This window comes from Lucilia sericata, unplaced genomic scaffold, assembly GCF_015586225.1.
Source record: "Lucilia sericata isolate MDLA Ls3-8-SP2 unplaced genomic scaffold, ASM1558622v1 Contig000115F_arrow, whole genome shotgun sequence".
In the NCBI taxonomy this organism is placed as follows: Eukaryota; Metazoa; Arthropoda; class Insecta; order Diptera; family Calliphoridae; genus Lucilia; species Lucilia sericata.
The window spans coordinates 555,044-572,416 of NW_023994147.1; the positions used below are offsets into that span (position 1 = coordinate 555,044).

General features: G+C 30.9%; 4 protein-coding genes across 5 annotated transcripts; 3 read left to right on the plus strand and 1 right to left on the minus strand.

Moving 5' to 3' along the window:
* Positions 1–290: 290 nt before the first annotated feature.
* Positions 291–4,942, plus strand: LOC119600480 (myb-like protein A). The gene is made up of 4 exons (XM_037950735.1): positions 291–1,956; positions 3,550–3,932; positions 3,990–4,116; positions 4,176–4,942. The coding sequence occupies exons 1-4, from the start codon at positions 1,792–1,794 to the stop codon at positions 4,578–4,580; spliced, it is 1,080 nt and encodes a 359-aa protein (XP_037806663.1). The 5' UTR covers positions 291–1,791; the 3' UTR covers positions 4,581–4,942.
* A 232-nt stretch (positions 4,943–5,174) lies between these two features.
* LOC119600482 lies at positions 5,175–6,075 on the minus strand. 2 transcript variants are annotated; one of them, XM_037950736.1, is made up of 2 exons: positions 5,959–6,071; positions 5,175–5,897 (listed from the first exon to the last, which is right to left on the minus strand). In XM_037950736.1, exons 1-2 carry the CDS (start codon positions 6,040–6,042, stop codon positions 5,394–5,396), a joined length of 588 nt encoding a protein of 195 aa, XP_037806664.1. In that variant the 5' UTR covers positions 6,043–6,071; the 3' UTR covers positions 5,175–5,393. The 2 variants fall into 2 exon arrangements, with proteins under 2 accessions (XP_037806664.1, XP_037806665.1); XM_037950737.1 differs by having other exon boundaries at positions 5,184–5,897; positions 5,965–6,075.
* A 2,236-nt stretch (positions 6,076–8,311) lies between these two features.
* On the plus strand, positions 8,312–11,087 carry LOC119600447. The gene is made up of 4 exons (XM_037950654.1): positions 8,312–9,491; positions 9,547–9,830; positions 9,888–10,120; positions 10,175–11,087. Exons 1-4 carry the CDS (start codon positions 8,312–8,314, stop codon positions 11,085–11,087), a joined length of 2,610 nt encoding a protein of 869 aa, XP_037806582.1.
* A 219-nt stretch (positions 11,088–11,306) lies between these two features.
* Positions 11,307–12,254, plus strand: LOC119600484. Its single transcript, XM_037950739.1, has 3 exons — positions 11,307–11,495; positions 11,566–11,738; positions 11,808–12,254. The coding sequence occupies exons 1-3, from the start codon at positions 11,447–11,449 to the stop codon at positions 12,081–12,083; spliced, it is 498 nt and encodes a 165-aa protein (XP_037806667.1). The 5' UTR covers positions 11,307–11,446; the 3' UTR covers positions 12,084–12,254.
* The last annotated feature ends 5,119 nt before the right edge of the window (positions 12,255–17,373 follow it).

Here is a 17,373-nt window from a genome sequence, read left to right on the forward strand (position 1 = left end):
AAGTCAACATCAGCTTTTAGCATACTTTTTTGTAATTGTTGCTGTTGTAGTGCTTTTGGCCAATATTTACTGTATTTGTTGTAGGTACAACAACAACAACAGCAACTACTACTACAATATAAATACAAACTCATACTTATACTCATATTCGTTCATACATTTATTCTCAATTTACAAAATCACAAATTCCGAAATAAACTGAACTGAAAAAAACAGAAGCACCAACAACAACATAAACATTGAAAAGTATTTGTCACGCACAATATTCAATTCAGTCATCCTCCTGAGGCAAGAGCAACAAAACGTTTCACTACCAAACACACGGATAAAAATATTATGCCAAATTCCTTCAAAACAAAATTCATACTCAAATTTCGAAATAAATTTTTCACTTTAAATCGTGAGTTTTTGGGTTTTTGGTTCCGTTTCCCTTTACCCAAATGTGTATTAGTGAGTGTGTGTGTAGGAGCAAGTGTATGAGTGTGTCTGTTTCTTAATTTTTTTTATTTTTATTGCTAAAAGCTACAAATCCCTGTAAGTAAAGAGGGGATTTAGACGTCAAGTGATTTATGGTTTAATAAAATAGAAGAAACTGTAAGAAACTGACATTTGAAACATTAAAACAAAACGACAGGATTTGGATGCTTTTCTTGGTGTTTGTTATTTATATTTTATGACAACAAATCACAAACATATGCTTCAGATTTAAAAAAAAACAACAACAATATTTCTTAAAAAAGCAATAAAACTTTTAATAATTTATAATAAAAATTTGAAAAGTAAAATAATAAATAATAAAAATAAAATAAATTAATAACTAAAAAAACTTAGTTACTTTAACAATGTGCTGATAAAGTTTGCAAGAAACTTACTTACGTGTAACAGGAGCCATAATCCTTAAACCCAAACGACCTATGTGTGTGAGCGCTTAACTGTGAGTGTTTGTGTTAATGGTGTTTTAGACGTCATCATTTTTGTATTTAACAGCCAACCACTAAAATGTTTCAACATCTAAATATGGCCTTGTAAGCGAATTATCACAAAGACCCTTTACTGTGTCGTTTTTACTTTCATTTTCATGTTGCTGCTGTTTTTTTTGTCTATGACTGCAAAAATAAACGAAAAACGTATAACCGAAACCCAAAAATGTTTTCATCTCTTCACCTAAAAACCTAAATAAAAAAGAAGTGCAAAAAAGCAGAAAAAAAAAATACTAAAAGAATTATCGAAAATAAAAGTGAAAATGTTAAATAAAACAAATCATCATAGACTATAACTAAATAAATCTTACAATCCCTAGAGCATATTTTCGTTTCGCTAGACTTCAATACTATCTGTGTTGTGTGTTTCTTTACTTGTGCTCCTCCAAAGTATCATCAGAAAAGAAAAAATACAAAAGACTTTTCTTCCATGCTTCAGTGAATCGGTTCAAGGAAGCTCTACAATAAACCCTTTCAACGCTACAAAAGCAGCACAATAAAAACATACAATACAAAACAATAAATTAGTTGTTTAAGCCTAAAATTTAAAAAAAAAACCCTCTACTCCAATCAAACCAAACCGTATCAACCCATTGAAACCAAATCAAACTAAAATACAATAATAATAAAATGGAATCAAAAAGAAATAAAATGAAATAAAAAGTGAAATTTATACCTCTCGTCTTTTGTTGGTTGTTACACCACGAAACACGTTCTGTATGTAAAGTAACCTTCTTCTTTTATTATTCGTTCATTCTGTTCGTCTCCTTTTGTTAAGAAAAAGAAACAAATCATCAAACAACAACCAACAATGGATTCAACGTTATTTAAATACAAGCATCAGTATCAACAGCAGAATCAGCATTTTAACATCAGCACCAGTAACAGCAACAACTACAGCTTCAACAACAACAACAATCATAATAATAACAATCAAAATTCAATATTCATTTTGAATACAGCAACAACCAATAATGTAAGTCAACTGAACTCACTCTTCTGTCGTCTTTGTCAAGCAATTCTTAAATTTTCGCAATACAACTACATAGTTGTTACACCATTTCCATTGTACAGGAAGTTCTACTCAATTTTAAAGTTCTGGCTAATGCTTTGCTACGACAACTATTTGTCATTCCCGAGTGATTTTTAAAATTTTTATATAAAGTTTGACTTCAGATAATTTTTAGTTTTAATGGAGACTCTAGAATATTTTTCTAAAAAGATATAAACGGAAAAATTAAATTTAAAACGTTTGGATTTTTAAAATTCCTGGTCATGTTGCAAAAGAAATTAAATAAAAATATTGAATTTCAGAAGACGACATTTAAGTTTTAGAAATATTTTCGAAAGATTCTCATAAAACTGAAAATTTTCGGATTTCCAAACTTTAGAGATGATGCCGCAAGAAGTTACTTAAAATTATTAGGTATTGTTCAAATTTCCAAAGATGGGTCTATCTACGAGATGTTATCATCCACTATTAGGGCGACCTAAGACTATAGACTAGACTATAGACTATAGTCTAGTCTATAGTCTAGTCTAGTCTAGTCCTAGTCTATAGACTAACTATAGCTAGACTATAGACTACTATGACTACTATAGACTAGACTATAGACTAGACTATAGACTAGACTATAGACTAGACTATAGACTAGACTATAGACTAGACGATAGACTAGACTATAGACTAGACTATAGACTAGACTATAGACCTAGACTATAGACTAGACTATGACTAGACTATAGACTAGACTATAGACTAGACTATAGACTAGACTATAGACTAGACTATAGACTAGACTATAGACTAGACTATAGACTAGACTATAGACTAGACTATAGACTAGACTATAGACTAGACTAGACTAGACTATAGACTAGACTATAGACTAGACTATAGACTAGACTATAGACTAGACTATAGACTAGACTATAGACTAGACTATAGACTAGATTATAGACTAGACTATAGACTAGACTATAGACTAGACTAGACTATAGACTAGACTATAGACTAGACTATAGACTAGACTATAGACTAGACTATAGACTAGACTATAGACTAGACTATAGACTAGACTATAGACTAGACTATAGACTAGACTATAGACTAGACTATAGACTAGACTATAGACTAGACTATAGACTAGACTATAGACTAGACTATAGACTAGACTATAGACTAGACTATAGACTAGACTACAGACTACACTAGACGAAAAGTAGGTAATAATAATAATGCTGAAAAACAACATGAAGTTGTAGTTTGACGTGCCTATTTCGGATAGTGGCTTGTTTTAAAAGACCGATCCGATTTATATTATAAGGTTGAAAATAATTTTTTGGCCGACTTCTAGGACTACTTGCAATCCAATTTTTTATTAGATATTTTGAAATCTTTATATAAAAATATTTTATAACATTTGATTGCAAATCAAAATGAACACAATTACAATGGAAATGGTGTACAAACCCCTTTTTGTGTATGATTATTAAAAAAAAAAAATGTATCCACGTATGTGCGAGCAAGAATTTATTGCCTTCATTTATCATTTGATTATTTCTATAGATTTTGCCAAATAATCCGAAACTTTATTATTCGGATTTAAATGATAATAATGTTGTATCATCACCAACTTCGTTTACGTCCTCCTCATCATCTGCAACATCCTCTACTACGGCAACATCGTCGGTTTGGTCGTCCGCCTCTTCCACCATGTGTTCCCCTGCTGCCCATGCCATACAGAAGCTCTTTAATTGCAGCAGTAATAGTTTAAAATTAAATCATGGAAATTATAGTGGAATTGAATCGAAAACGTTTAAATCAAAATCGGAATTATTAAAGAAAAAATCAAAATTTTGGAAATATTTAGAAGGCGAAGCCAACGAGAAGAATAATCAACGAGGAATTGAAAATGAGGAGGGTGAACAGAAGAAGCCAGCAGGAAAGAGGTAGAGTTGTATTTAGGGTTTGGCTTTAAAATGATTATTAACTTTGTAAACTTTTAGCCTTAAACATAAATCAAAATATTGGTCTAAATCTTATGAGAACGATAATCAAAATCATCAAGATTTATCCGAATTATTAGAATATTCTTGCAGTTTATGTGACAATTGTCGTTGTATGGATTGCCAGGTAAGTTATAGATAAAACAGGAATAATATAAAGAAATAATTTTGATATTCCCTTTACAGATTGGCTATTTTGATTGTGAAAATTCAGATGATAGTAATTCGGAATATTCATTTCATTTGAGTGCTTACGAAGAAGACGATGATGAGGCTGTTGATGGCGGTAATGCTGAAACTACTAGTGATATTGAACGAGCAATGGAATTGAAGTCGCAACAAGAGGCCCTCAACAGTTGCCATGAGAATTGTTGCCATATATTGGATAATAAACAAAATGACATGATGCCAAAATTACGAATAGATGCTAAAATCCCAACAAATTGTAATGTGACATATTGTGTATGCAACGATCTAAATTGTACCAAGGCCGATGGCTGCCAACAATGTTTTATGGAAAATTCGGAAGATGGTATATTAGAGTTGAAGCAACAGCAGCCGGATAATGTTATCACAAACCCTGACCATTAACAAATCTTGTATTTGTTGAAATTCTAAAGAAACAAAAGTTTAACGTGCCAAAAAACGAAATGCTTCAAAATCTTAAAAAAATAACATTTAGATTTAAAATTGCTAAAAATTATTTATAAAAGATATTATATACCTAAACGAAATTTAACAAAATTTAAAATATTCAGCAAGTGCTATTATAATTAAAAGAAATCCCTAAAAAAACCTAAAAAGAAATTAATTATTAACAAATAAATTTATGAATTTTGAGACATCAATAAATTACGAGTTATCCCCAGCTGATTGATGTTGATCAAATAAATATTAATTCTTTGCATAAAAATAATTTGTTGCATACATCACAGCATTTTACAAGCAATAAACCTGCCTAAAAGTATAATTCTTTAAAGTTTCAAATTCTTGGAATATTCGCGAGTAAAGTGACAATTGAGAAATTTGTTTCAATGTTTGTTATTTCATGATTATGGTAAATATTATATAATTTTTAATAACTAACTACTTACTTACTTGGAAGAAAAAAGAGTAATGTTTGCTCGCGAACGATAAAGAACGATTCAAACATATACACATTAAATGAGTTGTTAGTAGTGTCCCTGTAAAGTTCAAATTTGTGATATTTAGTTCATAACGAGAAAACATATTTACCCCAAATTTAGATATTTATAAATAAAACCTGATATTGTCCAGAATAATTATATTTATTCCAATTCCTGGCCCCTATCGTGATAATTTATTTATTTTTTTTACACACATTTCTTTAATTTCAGTTTGTTTTCAATTCCAAAAAATTGCCCCACATTTATTACTGTCAGTTTATCTAGTATCATCTTCAATTTTTAACAAAGCCGTTAGACCACCTACCACATCGTCTCCCTTAAAAAATGTTACTACCACTTTTAAAGTGCCTCGAGGCATTTGATTGGGCCAAGCATCTGTATTGAATTCAATTTCCTTAATATAATATTCCCCGGCCGGTATAGGACACAAACCATCGTCATCAATATAGGGAATATTACTGTTTTCGCCATACGTAAAAGAGGGCTGAACGAATTCCTTGTAGAATTTTTTAAAACCCTCACAAACTTGGGTCCTTGGTACATCCATGGCCATTTTTTTATAATCACCATCACCATTGGGACTGGTATACATTTCAACGGTAAATCCAAAGTTATCATCATCCAAGTCATCCAGTATTATCAAAGAACCATTGACTAAATGTTGACGCCCTATGGTTTCCAAATGACTAAAATCAATAATCATGCCCTCCACCTCTAGGGGTATTAATTGGTCATTGGTTACCACATAGTCTTGGCCTGCCTAAATAAAAAATATTTTTATTTTTTAAGACCTCTTTGCAGGATAAAGAAAACTCACTCACACTTACCATACACTGACAAATTCTAAATAGTCCCAGGAGTGCAATTAGCGACAACAATGCCTTTCTTATTATGTTGTTCATCATTTGTTTAGAGTAAAATTTCCACTGTGACTTAAAGCTTGTTTACATTTACATTTTATTGCATTATAAAGTATTTATACGGCAGTTTACATTGTTTACTTGTTAACGACACGCAATTTATTATTAAACAATAGTTTCCGGTTTTAATTAACAATTACCATGTTGTTGTACCTTTTCTAAATTAACAATGTTTAACGAGATTAAATATGAATGACAACAAAAAAAAAAGTTCATAATTTAATTAACAAATTTGTGTGTTTATTTGGTAATTAACGCTAAATTTTTTAAATGGGTTGAAAAAAGAAATATTATATTACTAAAAGTGTCTTAATTTTTATTTATGAGGGCTTTTTTAAAACGCCTTTTGGAACAATTGGAAAGATCATAATAAAATAATAATAGAATAATGGACCAAAAAAAGTTAATATATTTTTAACTGCTCTCTCCAAACCCTTAAATGTTAATCTAAATGTGCAGAAATTTTAGATTAAACAAATTTGATCGAGTTAATCGTTTCAAATATTCATGCTGCTTGCACTTCTATTATTCTATTTTGTTACCCTTTTTATTGCCTAAACAAGCGATTGTTTTGAATTGCAGAAACGGGCAGATTTTATCAGAAAATCGAAATCTGGAATTTTAGCAATATGTTCTAGAACTAATATTTATTTTGATTCTGAAAACTTTTGTATTGTGTATTAATTTTGGGTGCCCAATAATTAATCTGCCTAATTTACGATACCTTTTTCTAAAGTGAAGCGTTGGATGAGGCACTTTTTAAAATATAAAACGGGTAAGACTAGTCAACAAACTAGCCCGATACTAGTCAGTAGACTAATCCGTAGACTAGTCAGTGAACTAGTTCATAGAATAGTTAGCCCATTGACTAAAATACTAAAAAAAATTAGTCCATTTACTAGTTTAGACTGGTTCATGGACTAATTCATAGACTTGTTAATAGACTAACGTATATACTATTCTGTAGTCTTGTCTGTAGACTAATCCATAGACTAGATCATGTAGTAGTCCATAGACCGGTTCATGGACGAGTTCATGGACTAGTCCATAGACTAGTCATTAGACTGGTTCATAGACTAGTTCATGAACTAGTCAATAGACTAATTCATGTACTAGTCCATATACTAGTTCATGGACCAGTCCATAGACAAGTCAGTAGACTAATACATAGACTAATCAGTAGACTAGTCCATAGACTACTACATTGACTAGTCCATATACTAGTTCATGGACAAGTACATAGACTAGTCTATAGAATAGTCAGTAGACTGGTTCATGGACTATTCCATAGACTATTCAGTAGACTGGTTCATGGACTAGTCCATAGACTAGTTCATAAACTAGTCCATAGACAAGCCAGTAGACTAGTCCATATACTAGTCATAGACTAGTCCATAGTCATAGCCTACTCGATAGACTAGTCATAGACTAGTCCATGGACTAGTTATAGACTAATCCATAGACTACTCATAGACTAGTCATAGTCATTGACTAGTCGATGGACTTGTCAGTAGGCTTCATGGACTAGTCCATAGACTAATTCATGGACTAGTTAATGGACTAGACTAGTTCATAAACTAGACTAGTTCATGCACTAGTCCATAGACTAGTCAGTAGACTAGTTCTATATACACAAAATTATTTTTTAGCGCTAAAATATCCAACTCTGATTCAATTAAAATTTTAATAGAACTAAACATTGAACTTGATTATAAACGTTTAAAACGCAATTAATATGTTTCATAATCGTTTTAACATTTTGTTGTTAGTTTGATTAATTAATTAATTAATTAAGTTTAAATGGAGGTTGTTGATCATTATTATGGTGGTTATAAAACTTATTATGGTGGTTTCCTTAAATGTTTTAACAAATGTTTATTTCATCTAACCTGAAATTTGTAAGAACGAAATTAACATAAAAAGTATTTATCCGTTAACCCTTTGACGCACCAAACTAAACCGCCTAAATTTTTATGGAAATGAGTTCACTACAAACTTAATTTTGACGTATATTGATCATTTTTGATGAAAAACTAGGAAAGTGTTTTCGAAGAATATCGCAGGATATTTTGGCACACAACGTATTCTTTGGAAATATCATTTACTGTATCTGTGATCGTTCTATAACCAATATTTCTTGAAATGTTATAACTCCTATTAATCAAACAAATACTTATTGCTTATTATTATTACTTATATCTGACATTAAACAAAGAAAATTAATAAATAAACAAGAAATAAAAAAAATCTAAAAATGTCGAAAATAGACAAAAAATTAATAAATCTCAATAAAAATGAATTCGTTGATCGTCGAATAGAGGAAAATGAAAAATTTCCCGAGTTAACCATACGTTTAGAAACAATTGATAGTGTGCTCTTACTTCTAGACTCGCAGGAAGAAATGGTCTTAATTAATAGTCTCAAACATATCATGGAATATGTACGCAGAAATGAAGAAAACGTAATATTACTTAAAGAGAAAAATCTTTTGAATTTTTTGCTACAGAAAGGATTATATCGCCAAAATAAGAATATTTTGGTTAAAAGATTATCCTTATATTTGACCAGTTTTATTATGGAAAATATAAATTGTTTGTTGGAATTAGATACTTCTAAAATACGTGAAATTGTTCAATTGTGCTTAATATTTTACCTAGAAGAAGCTGATGATTTCTGTTGTGAATATTTAAGTGTCATACTGAATAAGTGTTTAGATGATCCTCAAGTAGTGGAAATGGTACTCAATGATAATGAATTTGTATCAAAATATTTCTCTACTGTGGCCAATTCAACAAATCCAGATGTTCTTTTGCATTCTATGGAATTAATGAAGAAAATATTGTTGGTGCTTGATAATGAAGAAAAAAGGAATTTTATTACCTTAAATTCATTCCCCCTTAAACGTTTATTGTGTGAATTAAATTGTGAATATTTCGATATAAGAAAATCCGTTTTAAAGGTCTTACAATCTTTAGTAACAGAAACTGGTTCAAATAATGTCTTAAATCAAGAACCCTGGTGTTCTTTATTATTAGAGCAATTAACGATTATGTTTTGTGAAAGTTTGCTACCAGAAGAATTACATATTTTAGTGGAGGTTTTGGCAGCAACTTTGGAGCAAGAACTGATGATTTCGCTATTCTTTGAATTAAATCTATTTGATAAATTTTACTTGCGTATTACTGATGGTTCTATAGAGTTGGAAATCGTATGTAAAGCCTTGTGGGTCTTGGCGGAATGTGCTAAATGTGTTAAATTTATACCACGCTTGGTTTCTAGCGGTTTAACGGAAAAATTATTAGAATGTTTGCTTAATGAGGATAATAATGCCGCTGCTCATATTTTGTTGGGCTTAAATCGTTTGATGAAATCTCCTTTGGCTTCCAAAAGAATTATTGAGGCTTATGATCAGGATTTATTAAACAAAATATTAAGTAATTTTTGGAAATTATTTATGAAAGCAGAGGAATAATAATTGTTTAATTCCAGAGCTTCTAAACGATAAAGAAATCAATATAAAAACTAGAGAACAAGCAGCTAATTTATTGGAAAATTTACTGTCTTACGCCTTTCATAAATCCGTTAGCTTGATTTTGGATTTAAAATTTTCCAACATTTTGTCCGATGTTTTTGCTCAAGCCCCCGAAGAACGTTCTATAGATTTGCTTTTATCTTTATTGAATATAATTGAAATGATTACCGTTAATGCCGATTATCGCCAAGAGATTTGTGCAAATAGTTCTTTGATTTCCAATATAGGTTTGTTGTTAATGGTAAGCGCTTTAGTTTAAGGAAAGGGTTAAACTTTTAGTAATATATATAAATTACAGAATTCTTTTTCGTCTGCCATTTTGGTGACAAACTTGTTCCGCTGTTTGTGCAGCATAGTGGATGAAGAAGTCATACATCAGCTACTGCTTGAAACCTATTTATGTTCCTCTATAAAAAGAGCTTTGCAATCTCTTTCTAATCAGCTTAAAACAGCTGCTACGAATTTTATCATGCAAACCACAAGATTTCCTATACTTCTAGCAGCATATATTGAATCGGGTGTATTAGAGGTGTAAGCAAGATTTGTGCAAATTATTGTATTTCATTTACAATTACTTTCTTTTAGTCTTATACTCCATCAGAAACATGCTTATTGTGTACCCACCTGGACTCCAGCCATAGAGAGCATTCTCTCTAAAAGTCCTACTCTTAAGTTTTGTATACGCAATACTTTGGGTTTCACCGATATTACGGGGGGCTCAGATTTCATGGTTTCGAAAAAGAAATTCGATGATTTTCGTATTTTACAATGTATTTTAAAAGAAGAAGTTTCGCCTTTACATCCGGTGATTGTGGTAAATTTTTCAAGAATTACATCGCCAGACAATCTAGTTGTTAAAGTTCCCGTAAATTGTCATCAAAATGATGAATTAAGTCGTGGTTCGGAAAGTAAAGAATGGTGTTATTGTCGTTCACCGGGAGATGAATTTTTACCCAAGTATTTGGCCCAGGTCAATAATATGTTGGAGTTAGAAAATTTAGCTGTAAATCCCTTGAAATCAAAGAAAACCATTGATTTCGATAATATAACTAAAAGGGTCAAAATCATAGCCCAAGTTGTGGCTGAAGCTCTAGGCAATGATTTGGAGACTTTAGATTTAAATACTACTGAGGAGTGTTCATATCAAAAGGTCAATTGCCATTTGAAAGAATTGTGCATGGAATTGCATTGTTCCTTTATACCTTTGGGACGTATACGCAGTGGTTGTCAATTTGAACGAGCTATACTCTTTAAAACTTTGGCTGATCAGATCGGTTTACCCTGTACCCTGCAGCGCAGTGTAGATGGTCGTATATTGTTTAATGAATTACCACTACCTGTGGAATTAGAGCAAGATGTTCATTGTGATAAAAACACCCTAAACTTTATGCCCTGGCGTTTACTAAGACCCACCCATATTGTGGATTTAATGCACAATGTGGGGGAATTGTATCCTCTACATAGCCGCCAAGCTTTACAATACTTAAGATTGTGCTGAAACTTTATTTTGTTAAAAATATAATTTGTATATTTCTAATAAAAACATTTTCCGTTATTTTAATTTTTTGAAATTGCTTACAACTGGCAATACCATAACAAATCATTGCCAGCTTTGCCAGTGTATTTTTCTTTGGCAATGCTGTGGAGAAATTTTGCTATAATTTCTTTCCATTCCAATAATGCGCAGGTCCTTGCCTCCTGTTTCTTCACATGACATTTGCAACAGTATAAAGTTCATTCACAAAATAATCCAATTAAATAAAAGAATGAAAAAAGTTATTTAAAATACAATAAATTTCATTTAAATTAATTAAAAGAAAGCACATCCATGTAAATATTGAACAAAACATTAAAGCAATGTTCTTCCAACTAATATGCATTTTAATAACCTGCAATCATTTTGCAAGTAAGTTGAAATTTTGCTCAAAGAAATTTTCCGAAAATCAATATTGAAAATTTTACCATATAATCCACAGTAGCAGGACAATCTTTAACCACTGCTATACATCGTACCCAAGCTGCCCAGGAACGTATAAATGATTTGAAATGTTTTAAGTGCGATACCATGGAAGATGGTGAAGCCTGTGTAGATGTTTCCAATACTACCAATTTTAGGCACAAGTGTGAGGGTGAGGAATTTATTTGTATGGTATGTACACATATGTAATCAGCCATATTATGCTATAGTTAAAAATTTTTCTTATATTTCTTTTGGCAGGTCAAACGTTTTTCTTATACCACCAGTACCGAAAACTCCACCAGTTCACCGAAAATGTGGTCTCTCGATAGAAGATGTGCTGTTAACTGCGAACCCGGTTGTATAGTTATTGGTGAGCGTACTAAGCTGTATGCCTGCACCTCTTGCTGTGAGACTTCCTTGTGTAATACGGGTAAAGGTTCGGCATCCTCTCTACTCTATCGTCGTGTTGAAACAGGCATTGGTACACTGTTGAGCCTGTTAACGGTTAGAAGTTTTCTAAGATACATATCTTAAAATTGTCATTCCAAAAAAATTTTTTCCGCTCGATACTCACCTTTGACGAATTTTTCAAGTATTAAAGGACCAGTGCCAAAAAAGTCGATTTTTTTGTAAACTTTATTTTTAATGAAACCCCACTTTTGAATTTATTAATAACAATTTCTTTATGTGTAGTTTAACAGAAAGTATTGAAAAAAATAAACATTTAATTCTATTGAAAATGTAAAATCATTTTAAATTCTAATTTGAAAAAATACTTATCCGCTTTTTCATAAAAGATTCATAAAATCAGTTTTATGCATATGAGTAAAATCCATAAAAATTCCTCATATTACCATGATACATTTGTATTTGTATGTATTTAAACCCTACACCACATTAGTGGGTTTGTGTTGATGTTTGTAACACACAAAAAAATCGTGCTATACTCACCTTAAAGTTACCAATCGGCATAGTATCGTTTTCTGAGTCCGCCCGTCTGGCTGACTGTTCATTTAAATCTTGTGCGCAAAGTATATGTCACAATTTTCAAGATAATTTGATGATATTTGGCTTGGCCCAAGGTCTACGATGTCTATTGAAAATGTTCAAAATCGGTTTGTTATTACTCCTAGCCGCCATACAACAGAACCCCCCGAAAAGGGCTTTTGAGCTCATAATTATGTTGGCGCCTCATTTGACACTAGCTCCCATACAAAGTCCCCTCCAAAAAATGACCAAGAAATATTTTGAATATAGAAAGTAGAGTGATGGATATATAGTATTTACTTAAACAGTGGTCCAAGAGGAAAAATATTTAAAATCTGTGATCACCATTAGAAATCTGTTTTTATATGAACTATGGCGAGTGCTGCAGATCCATAATTATGGATTATTACTGATATAACCAGGGATTATCACATAACTCATTAAACAATCGAACTTTTGCGCTCTATCGTATTATCAGCCGTCTTAAGCTACCGCCTCCAAGCTGCTATTTGTACCCTATGGGACGTGTTAATTGTTAAAATAATGTTGAAAGATTGAAAAAAGTTTACTATAATCCGATTTATAATATGACAGCTATAGACGTCACTTGTATCCGCTGTTTGACCTCTTTAGCGCCACGCTTTTTTAGGTACTTGCAATTGACTAGTGAATGCAAAATTATATAGTTTCTAGGTTTTCGTTTTAGTTTCAAACAACAACAGCAATTTGAATAAACTATTCTACTTTGTTTGCTAGTTAATTACATATAAATAATAAAATAAAGTTAATTTGCTATTAATTAAAACTTATCTAATACTACGTTAAGGGTTTGTCTATCTAAAGCTTTGTCCATCTTCTCTAACAATTGGTCTTCAGTTGATATAAGTTTTTTGATATTTACATTAGACTAGAATGTTTCTTTGCAAATAAGTTTACCCTTATGCTCTATTTGTTTTAGAAGATTTAAATACTAATATTAACTAAAGTAATTCATGTGAAAAACATTCTTAACTCCTTTCATTTTTCAGCATTGATCCATTGTTATTAATACATATTTGGATACATGTATCCATGTTTGTGTTTGAAGGTATGAACACACATACAGTTTAACCAAAAACAATTTACAAGAACTGTTTATTATTAAACAAATACTACTTTGAACAAATTTACATTGGAATGTCTTCATTAGTTTGACCCATATTACCCATACACAGCGTACATTTGTACAGTTTGCTTCTCCAACCATTCTTTAAGTTTCTAATGTTTCTAAGTAGCAGGGATTACATGCATGTGCACTTGTAAGTGCTTCTACTACTAAACATGTGTATGTGTATTTCATTGTAATGGATAACAATTACTCTGTGTGTAACCAAGGTAACGTAAAGCAATAATATATACAATATGTTAGACCTGCTCTTAAGACTTAGTTTAAATTAATGTTTAACGTTTAGTGTTAAAAAAAGTTTATAATTGTAACGCTGAATCTGGACATTGTTTAGTCATTTTCATTTCACTATCTATTTCATCGAAAATTTTATTTTAAAATTTATGTTTTTAAGGTCCACTCTAATGCATATCTACAAACAATTGCAATATTTATTGTTACTGTTTATATTGTTGCTGTTGCTATTGTTATTGAGTCGAGTGGCAATAGATTTGATTTTCGATTTTATATTACAAACATGTTTATAAGTAAGTTTTTTTTAAATATATTTTCACATGATTTTAGATTCACTCGTACATGTAATAGAACAAAAAATTTTATTTTGAACATTCATATACGAGGACAGTCTTAAATGAGATAAATCATAAACATGTAGGAAATTATAGTCGGGGATAGTAACCCTACACCACTATAATGGAATGGGTATTATGCGTTTGTGCTGAGGTTTATAACACCGAAAAACATTGGTCCTACACCCACCTTAAAGTATTAAAATCGTCTCAACATTATTTTCTGAGTCGATTAGCTATGTCCGTCCGCCTGTGTTTCCAATTTTCAAGCTTTTATCCAATGACGTTATTGAAACCGGGCCCCAGAGCTCATAATTATGTTGAATGTTCTTGTATCTCTATAAATATCGGAAAAACATAATTTCATATAAGCCGATTTGCGTAATGATCGGGCTTCATTTGACCAAGCACCCATACAAAGTCCATAGGCCCTTATTTTCCCTTACCCCAAGCAACTCTTTCAGATTTTCAGAAATTTCTTTTTTGTTTGCACTCGTACATGAAAAAATAACAAACTCTTACATTTATTATCGAGTTAAACTAGTATTAATTTGAGTGTAAGTATAAAGGAATGAAAGGATATTTAAGGGTTTCTTATCTACAGATAATTTAAATTTTGTTCAGTTTTAAATATGTATATGAAAAAAATATGACTTTAGTTCAGTTATAGTTCAGTTCTAGTTCAGTTCTGGTTCAGTTCTAGTTCAGTTCTTGTTCAGTTCTAGTTCAGTTCTGGTTCAGTTCTAGTTCAGTTCTAGTTCAGTTCTAGTTCAGTCCTAGTTCAGTTCTAGTTCAGTTCTAGTTCAGTTCTAGTTCAGTTCTAGTTCAGTTCTAGTTCAGTTCTAGTTCAGTTCTAGTTCAGTTCTAGTTCAGTTCTAGTTCAGTTCTAGTTCAGTTCTAGTTCAGTTCTAGTTCAGTTCTAGTTCAGTTCTAGTTCAGTTCTAGTTCAGTTCTAGTTCAGTTCTAGTTCAGTTCTAGTTCAGTTCTAGTTCAGTTATAGTTCAGTTATAGTTCAGTTCTAGTTCAGTTCTAGTTCAGTTCTAGTTCTAGTTCAGTTCTAGTTCAGTTCTAGTTCAGTTCTAGTTCAGTTCTAGTTCAGTTCTAGTTCAGTTCTAGTTCAGTTCTAGTTCAGTTCTAGTTCAGTTCTAGTTCAGTTCTAGTTCAGTTCTAGTTCAGTTCTAGTTCAGTTCTAGTTCAGTTCTAGTTCAGTTCTAGTTCAGTTCTAGTTCAGTTCTAGTTCAGTTCTAGTTCAGTTCTAGTTCAGTTCTGGTTCAGTTCTGGTTCAGTTCTAGTTCAGTTCTAGTTCAGTTCTAATTCAGTTCTAGTTCAGTTCTAGTTCAGTTCTAGTTTAGTTCTAGTTCAGTTCTAGTTCAGTTCTAGTTCAGTTTTAGTACAGTTCTAGTTCAGTTCTAGTTGGTCATTAATTTCTTAACTGTTAATTTGTTTTGAAAATTAATGGCAATTTTTAAACGTTTTAAGTTTCCAGTATTTATTTATCAAAAAAATTCCTAGAATTGTATCTCCTGTAGAACTCTAGCTTAAAATAGTATAGTATGTGTAAATGTATGTATTTATATATAAATTGTCTGTAATTCTATCCATATCTGTATATGTACATACTTACTACATAGGTTCATAGTTATTTGTACAGCATGCTTGATTTGTTATATAAATTTGCTTTGATTTCAAATTAACAATTTTTGAGTTCTTTGTGGGTGAGATTGATCAAAGTAACAACAGCAACAGCAATCACAGGAAAGAATATTGTTTTCATTTTATTTTAAATATTGAAAATTGAGTTTAGATTTGATTATAAATATATGTATGTACCCAGCAAAAACATCATAATGACTTGTACTTACTTAACAACTTACTTTTCCAAGACTACTACATACTGCCAGCATTACTTAGAATAAGTATAGTAACGACTTAAAAATAACTTGATATTTTGTATTCGAAAGTTATTTTTTTACAAAATCGAAAAAAAATGTAATTTTTTATGTCATAACTAATAGTAAACGCTGTAAGTAGTTACCTAAGTTCTCGCTTGTAAGCAAGCGTGGTAAGTACTTACCTCCACTATCATCACCGTGTCAAAATAATGATTAAAAATGCTATTTTGTAAGTAAATTTTAGTATTTCAACATACTTTTTAATAAAAGTTTTTGCTGGGTATTCATATACAAACCTAACGTGCAATATCTATTACATTGCACAGTATTTTAAAACGAGCTGTTTTAGGTTGAAAATATTATAATAAATATTTTGATTTGAAGGCAGAGATATAACATTTTATAAAATTAAATATAAAAAATATTGTAGGTAATGTAGTTATTTCATACATTACTTGGTAATAAGTGGTCGTTATCAATAACGTTAATTCATTTTTATGAATAGCATTTATAGCCAATTGTGTTCTTATCCAATTTGATATTAATTTTGTTTCGTTTCTCTAGAAAATATAATTTATACATGATTTCATACTTATTGCCCCCATAATATTAGGTCCTCCAAACCTTGTCTGTTTGCTCTTAATTAAGCAATCACAAATAGCCAACAGTTAGTATTTGTAGTAAAATATTTCATTAAATCACTAAATTATACAAATATTTGGTAATTAGATATTTACATTAATACCTGTGCCACTGTTTCCCTAGTCTATTGTCTCTCTATTTATATATTTTATAACATAATTTAAAATTTCCAACAACCCCTCTAACTCCGAACAAAATGCAGCCTCATGCAATGATTGTAGACATTTTACCCTAACTGGCGGCCTCTATGCAAAATGCATAATTGGCAGTTACAGTATATTTTTGTTGTATTTATTATTTTTGTTTTTGTTATTGTCTCTTTGTTTGTTCTGCTTTTGTGAAAATTGTATTTTAATACATAAAAGGGCAGAAATTAAGTTAAAGACAGACATAAACTCTACAACAACAACAACTACAACATTTATAAACAATCAGCCAATAATAAAATTTTCTAAGGATATTCTTCTTGTCTATAGATTTTATACATTATTTAGGGTGTCTGTATGAATGTTTGGTATTTGTACATACATATTTATAAAATGTGTTTATTTTTTTATAAATACTCAATA